The sequence below is a fragment of the Gavialis gangeticus genome, unplaced genomic scaffold, assembly GCF_001723915.1.
Source record: "Gavialis gangeticus isolate Ggan-Ray unplaced genomic scaffold, GavGan_comp1, whole genome shotgun sequence".
In the NCBI taxonomy this organism is placed as follows: Eukaryota; Metazoa; Chordata; order Crocodylia; family Gavialidae; genus Gavialis; species Gavialis gangeticus.
Window position 1 is genome coordinate 129399739 of NW_017729022.1, and position 8841 is coordinate 129408579.

Sequence of the window (8841 nt, forward strand, 5' to 3'; positions counted from 1 at the left end):
TGCAGTGGAGGGAAGCACTGTTCCTACAGGAAGGTATGAGGCCGTGGGGTCACCTCCTCCTACCTCTCTAGCTTTGTCCCCATGGTTCTTGATTCCCAGCAATCCATGGATTGTAAGCAGAGGTGGGAATGGGAGCTGCTGGGGTTGTGAGACCAGAGGGGGCCCAAGAACAGGCTAACTGTGTATGAGATCCCTGGAAGCATGCCTCAGGTGAAAGGCATGACCTGAATTCCATTCAACAAAGGATTTCACCTGCATGAAGCCCAATAACTTGGGTTTGTCTGGGGGATCTCTTCCAGAAAAGCATCCTACCCCAATCTGAAGATAAGAAACAAAGAACCCACGTTGTCCAGGAGGGTCCACAACCTGTAAACTAGGATTTACAGTGCATCAAAGCAGCCTCAGCGCATGTCCCCAAATGTGCACTAGTCTGGCTTGATGTACATCAAGATACCACTTTTTAAGCAACACTTAATGCGCATTAGCTTATTTGAATGCACAGGAAATAAAAAGCACAAGGCGCCTATACAGAAGCTGCTTCAATGCACTGGAATTCCAGCACCTCAGAGCAGACTTGATGAACTGAGTCTGGGCAGGGCCTGTTGCTGGAGCATGGCAACTGCTGCACTCCAGCAGCACTATACCTAGACTCCTGGCAGCTCCGGATGAACTTTTAGTATCAGGGCCCCCCTTCGCCAGAAACAATGATAATAATAATTTAAAAATTACCATTTTCAGGCCCCCTTTCTGTCCAGGCCCCAGGCGGCCACCCAGTTTGCACGAGCCCATAGGCAACTGGTAGGGCAGGCACAGGGAAGAATGTGTCCCTGCCGCTGACACTGCCGGTGACTTCTGTGGGTGCTCGCCAGCTTTGTCCCTGCTATTGATGCCTCTGGCAGCTTCTGCGGGCGCTTACCAGCTCCATCCCCAATGCCAATGCCAGCTCGTGTGGATACTCGCCAGCTCTGTCCCCACCATCGCCACCACTGCCAGCTTCTGCAGGTGGCCCCCCAGACTCAGGAGGCACCAGTTGCCCAAGTCCATGCCTGTGTCCAGCCCTGTACTCCAGCAGCCTCCTGCGTCTCATGTATCAGTGTCCTGATGCTTAAAAATGGTGTTGGAACAAGCTTTAGCTCAAGCCCCCTTGACACTGTTTTTAAGCACAGGGATGCAATACAGGAGACATGGTAGCTATTGGAGCTGCTCTAATTAAAGTGCCATTTCCCCCACCAGAGCACATGTAAAGGTGCCCACAGTTTTTATGTGATGCTTTATGTGCATTAAAATAGGCTAATGCATGTTAAAGTGCACATGTAGGTGTAGATGCGCCCACTGAGTACCTTTTCTGGTCCTTCACAATTTGGGCCTGATCCAGTGCACACCAAAGTCAATGGAAAGACTCCTGGAGACATGGACAACTCTTTCCTTTGAGACTAGCCAGAAGCCGAGGAAGCTGTAATAGTCATCATGTGTCAAGGCCTGTAATGTTGAAACTAAAAATGGCAAGTACATTGTTCTACCAATAAAAAGCTCAGCCTATTTGACATACCAAAAGGAGAGCCTGCTGGCAGTCAGGATATTATGCTCAGGTTCACAATATGATCCCACCTGTGTCCCTGGGCTCTTCAGGCTTGGTCCCCACTCAGAGATACCTAAAGGCAGGGCAGGAACAAATCATGAACCAAGCAAGCCTGGGGCTGGTACCCAGCTCTTGGAGTCATTTGATGATACTGGCAAAAGGGAAATAGACTGATAGGGCTCCCCATATGGCTTCCAAAAATGAGAACCCCCCCAAAAAGAATAGTTTCAAAAGCAGCAAGACCAGGCATGTAAGGCAAAAGACCTTGGACTGTGTCTCTGCCAGAGAAGAGCAGGTTTGGATTCAAATAACCCTAAAGCAGTGGTTCTCAACCTTTTTTGTACCAGGACCCATTTGTAAATATCAATGGCCAGTCTCTGCCCAGTGCCCCTCACTCCTGACCCACTTCCCCCTGCCCCCCAGTGTGTGCGGTAGGGGGTGTCTGTGGGGCATGGGGAGCCCCAAGCAGCCCATTGCAGGCTGCAACTGTGCCAGCCTGCGACGGAAAAGGCACAGTTTCCTACGTTTTTCTCCTTTAAAGGAGAACCCATTTTTAAAGCTTTTTTGTGACCCTTTCATATATTCTTGCAACCCACTTTTAGCTTGCGATCCATGGGTTGAGAAACACTGCCCTAAAGGACAATCTTTGTGTCCCACTTATGAATTTTCCAAGCGCGCTGGTATAGGAACACGGTCTGCTCCTTTTCCTAATTGTACTTGTGTCTAGGCCTTTGGTCCATTATTTGTTGGGAAGTTTCTTCCATCATTTCAAGCATGTGTGCATGCACCCTGGGAATCCCCCAGGTCAGCACTCTGTGGGGCACTTGCCCCTGTTCTTGTGGAACCCACCAGATGCCACCAACACTCAGAGGAAACCAGCATATCCCACATGCACAATGCCAGAACCATTGAGCATTTTTACATGCGTTTCCACCCTGGTGCTGGGTGCTTTTAATTGTTGAGCTGTGCTAATTAAAAGCACCTGGTGCCACATCAGGAGCACATGTATCAGCAGTGCAGTGTGCGTCTGCGCTGAGAAAATAGCAGCAGTGTGCTTTGAATTAAAGCACATTGAACGTGTTTTAGTTCAAAGCATACCACCACCATTTTCTCAGCACGGAGGCACGTTGCACCGCTGATGCATGTGACACGCAAGGCTGCCAGAGTATGTCAATTTACATAAATTTGCTCTAGCAGAATTGATTAATCGAATCTGTGTTGGCTTTCCAGCACATCAGAGCAGGCTCCTCGCATGTGTGTAAGTGCCTATTCTATCAGGCTACAGTGCATCTTGGAAGGCATGAACCTTTGGGCATAAACACACATAGGCGACTGGTGCCTCCTGAGTTGGGGGGAGCACTTGCCTCCCCCCCAGTGGTCAGTTAGCGACCAAAGTGGGGAATGCTGGCTATATGGGGGTGCATGTGCACCCCCTACACGGGCCACTGTTTATACACATACTTTTCTATCCCGCAACCTGCTGGAGATCCGCTGCTTCAGAGTCTGCTCTGCACACGAGCTGGAGCAAACTGCACTGCACCGTGTGCAGTTGTACAAGCAGTGAAATGTGTGTCAGCGCTGCGCTTTTGAACTAAAGCACCTCCAACGTGTTTAGTGCGCCACTGCCCTTTCCTCAGCGCTGATGCTCATTTTGCCACTTATACAACTGCAAATGTTGCAGTGCTGCGGTGCTTGTTTGTGTAAAATGCCCTTTGTGATTTGGGGAATAAAGGCAGATGACGTTCTTTGGGTAAACGTGATATCTTTTATTAGACTAACTAATGAATACATATGTATTTATTAGACCAACTCAAGAATAATAAAAAATATATTTTACTAATAATAAATGTTTTTCCGTCCGTTAATTGGGTAACACAGCCACGCACGAGCTCCCCCCCCGGCTGGCTGCCCGCACTGCAAGCCCCCTCGCTCCAAGCAGGGCAGCGGCCCCTTGTGGCAATGAGGTCAGTGCCTACGCCTGAGCAGTTGCTCAGAACCGCCGGGAAGAACGGAGAGAGCGCGCATGCGCCAGCGCTGGGAGGCGGGGAACGGCGTACGCTCCGTGCGGCTTGACGTCGCTACACACGCACGCACGTACGTACGTGAGGCGGCCAGGCCCGGTCGGAGCGTCCAGGCCGCTGTTGGGGCGGCCACCATGTCGGGGGCGGCGGGCGTAGCGGGCTCGGCCCGCAAGCGGCTGATGAAGGAGGAGGACATGACCAAGGTGGAGTTCGAGACCAGCGAGGAGGTGGACGTCACGCCGACCTTCGACACCATGGGGCTGCGCGAGGACCTGCTGCGCGGCATCTACGCCTACGGTGCGCGGCTGGGGCCAAGCTGGGGAGGGGGAGCAGAGGGCAGCGCGTGCGGCCGGGCCTGGCCGGGCCTTGTGCGCACGCCCGGAGCTCCCCGGGCCCGCGCGCGCCCGCTTCCTGCCCTGCCGGGGCGGCCCTGGCGATGTTTGGCAACCCTTGATCCTCCCGGAGTATGGTGTATGCATGGGAGGTCGCCCAGACCTTCCATGTATGTGCTTCGGCAGGAGATTGGAGCTGCCTAGACCTTGCATCCTCCCCACCCTCCTTTAGGACACTGAGACAGAATCCAAAGGCCAGACTGGGTCCAGGCACTTGGTGTCTCTGTGACCACATTTCCTCAGCATGGCCCCTCACTCTCAACCCAGATCCATGTTTATCACGACCTCATTTGCTGATGTTGCGAACCCATTTGGGGTCACGAACCACAGTTTGGGAACTGCTGCCGTATATGCTTCTGAAAACACACTTACACTTGGATTCACGCTTCAGTTTTCAAATTACTCGCAGCACTACTTCTGTGCACCTGTGAGCAGGCATTTAAAAAGGTGTCTCATTGTTTCAAATGTTGCAGGTTTTGAGAAGCCATCGGCAATCCAACAGAGAGCAATCAAACAGATCATTAAAGGAAGAGATGTGATTGCACAGTAAGTGAAATTATGTGATTGAAGGAAAAAAAATGATATAACATGTTTGTCTTTATAAAGTGGTAGAATGATGTACCTGTGATGATCCAGGATGTGTGTAGGCGGCAAGTTCTGATGAGAAGTGTCTTGTATTCAGAAGCTTGTTTAAATGTATTCCAACCGTGCAGTTGGTCCAATAAGATATCACCTACACAAAATCGTTGCCTCACATATCTTTATAAAGGTGCTCCACACAGAAGAGCATCAGTTGCTTATTTTTTTAATAGCAGTATTAAAGTATAACCAAGGAATAACATAACAGTTATAAATATGTTTTTTAGAACTCAGTTGCCTATTTTAACATTGTAGTTCAGTGGTCTCCAACCTTTTTAAGGTGAAGATCACTCTTTTAAGTAAAGGGCAATCCAGGATCTACTATGCCCCACTCCCACCACCCTCCCACCCAGCAGGTCAATCTGTAGGGGGGAGGGAGGGCAGGGGGACGCAGATTGAGATCTCCGTGGTGAGGGAGGGAGTGGGACAGGGGTGAGTGGGGCCTAAGCTGGGCGAGGGAAGGGTTGGAGCACGGGTGGTTTGTCCAGGCACATTGGGGGGGGTGCTGCTGCGCTCACCCCTGCAGAGGCCCGGGGGCGTGTGCCCCCTGATCTGTGCACAAGGTGAGGTGGCTGCTGCTGCACGCTGGGCTTTGCGCCCTGAGCTGCAGCAGGGCTTGGGGCACAAAGCCCAGCATGCAGTGGCCACTGCTTTGCCCTGCACATAGCCCTGCACACAGATCGTGGGAGCATGTGCTGTCTGGGCCTCCACTGGGGTGTGTGCAGCGGAGGGAGACCCCCTGTGTGCCTGGATGGGCCACCCTGGGCTCTGACCCTCCCCTAATCCAGCCGGGGCTCCTTTCACCAGGTGGCAGGGGGCATGGATGAGGATTGTGTCACTCATCCAGCCTGGCCCTAGTGACAGGGCATGACTCAGCCCAGCCATGTGCATCCTGCTGCTCCTGATTGCAGGGCCTCTGACAGTTGATCTTAGTCTGTGGTGGCTAGTCGGCTGGAGCCTGAGACTGAGGTCAACTGCCAGGGGCTTCCAGACTGACCAGTTGATCGCGATCAACTGTTTGGTGACCACTGTTATAGTTAATAAATTTTTGGTATTGTACACAAGAAGTCAGCAAGAAGTTATATGGCACAATAGTTGAATGCACTGTTATATGGCACAATATAACTATTGTGCCATATTATACTATATGGCACAACAGTTAAATGCACTGTAAGTGTGAGAACTCATCCACATGTTAACTCCTGAAACTTGTTATAAATGCAAGCATTGGGGAAGGTAAGTGCAGTTGCATCCTTATTTGATAAGCTCCTCAACCTGTTTTCAACTGTAGCTGACAAGCAGCTGAGGTGGGCTTTGCGGTTGATCTTTTTTGTCAGCCAGGCATATTTGGTGGCTTTAAGTTGAATTACACGAGGAGAAAAAGCTTGTTCTTCTCTCTTTGATAATGAGATGTTCATGGAGAAGTAGGGCTGGACAGGACCTCCAGAGGTCATCTAGTCCAACTCCCTGCCTGAGGCAGGATTATCTCTATCCAGACTATCCCATAGATCAATGGATTGAACACTCAACAGCTTTTTTAAATATGCTTGTTTTTTATCTTTAGGCTTTAGGAGTTTATTGGCCCTGGGAGACTGACAAGCCTGTCCACATTTGGAGGGTTCTCTAAAAATCCTCCACTTTGCGTACTTGCTTCATATTCAGTGTAATTCACTGCAGGGAAACCTTATGGTATTTTTTTGCACTGTGTCATGTAAGTGTGTGGCTTAATCAACCTGTTAAAACTATCAGTGAAACTTTATTATTCCATGTACAACAATCTTAAAAACTGCTGTGAAATGCATCAATGAAACTTTGGGCTTAGTACCACCAAAGGTATACGTACCAGAGTTTGGGAATTTATGTTTAAGAGCATTTTCTAGAAGGATTTTGCTAGCTTCATACTGTTTTTATTCTGAAAATTGTGCAACCCCATCAGCTAAAACTCTGTAATGTGCAATATTGAAAATGCATATTGTCAGTTCATTGCCAAGTTAAATATAGAACGACTACTCAAGAAATTAATCTTGCTTTTGGGGAATGAGTTAAAATTGGCTATATGTATTATCAAGAAATTGAGCACTTAAAAATATATGTAATATTTTTTTCCAGGTCACAGTCTGGAACAGGAAAAACGGCAACATTTTGTATCTCGGTTCTGCAGTGTCTGGATATTCAGGTACTTTTTTATTATTCGAGGCACTTTACAACTTGTAACTCAGGTACATATAATTTTTTTAATAAGCCACTGCTTTTATGGTTGTCTGTTTACAAATTGGTGAATAGAGCTTTACATTTAAATCTTTTAACGGGCATTGAAATTTAGCAGAAAACTGGATTTTGCAGATTTCATCCAAGATTGTGACTAAGAACTCCACTTTTGCAGGGATTTTAACTTTTCTGCTCTGCTTGACTGTATTCCTCTTTTAATACGAGGAGTCATTGGAAGACAGAAGTGGCTGGTTCCTCTTCTTTTTTCTCGTGTGTAATTCCATTAATTTGTTGGGTCTGGTTCTGTGAGTTGGGTGAGAATTTTGGGCCAAGGGGAAGAATACTTAGGATAAAATTCCATTGTTGTTAAGCTGGTTTTTATTGGCTTTTGCATCCCTTCCCTTTCAAAGAATGTCCATATATTTTCAAAATAGAAATATTTCACAACAGATTAAATCAGTTTTTCAAAATTCACCTCTGGCAGCATCACCCTGTCTTCACAAACAAGCCATAAGTCATAGCATGGTGTCACACACAGAGTGTATTGTAATGCATGTTTAATGGTCCCATTGATGCTGGTGGACTTGCTGATGTAGAGTGCTGATGCCTTACTGATTTTTGGCATCAGAGCCTTAAGGGATATGTGGTATTAAATAATCACGATTTTATAGAAAGTAATACTGTCTTACAATGAGTCTTTGTTTCTGCTTCTTCCTCTGTTACCTCCCTTTGTGCAGTAACAATTTAGAAAAATAATTCACACTTTCAGAATGGTAAAGTCAGTTCTAAAGGAAGTTTTTGTCTTTGTAATGCTCTTCCAGTGCAATAAATGTTAATATGTAGTCTTACTGAACGTTTGCAAAAGTTAAGATTTCTGCCCTTCATCCTGAAAACAAGTAACGTTTGAACTGAAAAGTCTTTTAATAAACTGTGTCAGTCACATCAGACAAAAAAGAACAACCAATTCAAAGGGCACATAGTGCAGTACAAAAAGTAGGCCAAAACATGGTGGTGTAGCTGGCAGGGAGAAAATGAGCTGACTGAGTGAAAGGTGCAGATGGATGATATGTTGTTGAAAGTGGCTTAAACAAGGAAATATTTCAATATAGGCGGGATTGAATAGGATGGATGAGCTATTGCAAACAGCTCTTAGCCCGCAATGTATGCGGTGGATTGTTCTTGAAATCTGACGCAATGGACTGTGCTGCTTTTGGGGCATGTCTGATGTGTTTGATTGTCTTTACCAGGTTCGGGAAACCCAGGCATTGATTCTTGCACCAACAAGGGAGCTGGCTGTACAAATACAGAAGGTAAGAGTTTTTGAAAAACTAGTGTCTGTAAGCATTTTGTGAGGGCTTGCCTACCAAGAGAATACTTTGCCTGCAGGTAACTAGAATTTCAGGTTATGCTGGCAAATTTCCTTGGTTGGGATAATTAGTACCAGTTTCCTGCATGGAATAAGTGGTATTCACAAAAGGGCTCTCATTGTCTTTACAATAGTGTGTGTATTGATTGGGGCTGAGATTCCCACCCCCTCCCCCCACCATGTTTCTAATTGGTATTGCTGTGCTGATACTACATGTAAGTGTAGACCAAGTTAAAGTGCTAGGTATTTCTAAAAAAAAAAAAAAATTATGTGGCTCATAGTATCACTGTCTGTTTTCAGTGATTTTTTTTTTCTTCTTTTTCCTCCGTGGAGGAGGAAGGAGTGCTACATGTTTGTTAAAAAGTACCGTATTTTGTAGTATGGACCAGCTATACAAAATACAGCTGTACAATGATGCTGTTGGTTTACTGCTGTCTTGCTCGAATTAATCCCAGTTAGCCCAAGGCTAGCTGTTCTGCTTTCTGTGGAATGTTCACGATTCTAGTGTTAATTCTGAGGAAGATTCAGGCAGCAGGCATAATGTATTGCCACTGCTGATACTGGCCCTCCTCTTGCGATTCAGTTGTGTGCCAGGTTTTTTAGTAAAATTATGGAGCTGATTTGGTGATCTACCCT

At 47.0% G+C, this 8841-nt stretch overlaps 1 protein-coding gene across 1 annotated transcript in view; it reads left to right on the forward strand.

The window, feature by feature from the left end:
* Nucleotides 1-3587: 3587 nt before the first annotated feature.
* The window catches only part of EIF4A3 (eukaryotic translation initiation factor 4A3), a 24016-nt gene continuing 18762 nt past the window's right edge, over nt 3588-8841 (forward strand). Inside the window, exons 1-4 of the mRNA XM_019516172.1 lie at nt 3588-3897; nt 4466-4538; nt 6741-6807; nt 8087-8149. Of these exons, the coding sequence (XP_019371717.1) occupies nt 3603-3897; nt 4466-4538; nt 6741-6807; nt 8087-8149 (498 nt within the window). The 5' untranslated portion in view covers nt 3588-3602. The remainder of the gene's footprint in view (nt 3898-4465; nt 4539-6740; nt 6808-8086; nt 8150-8841) is intronic.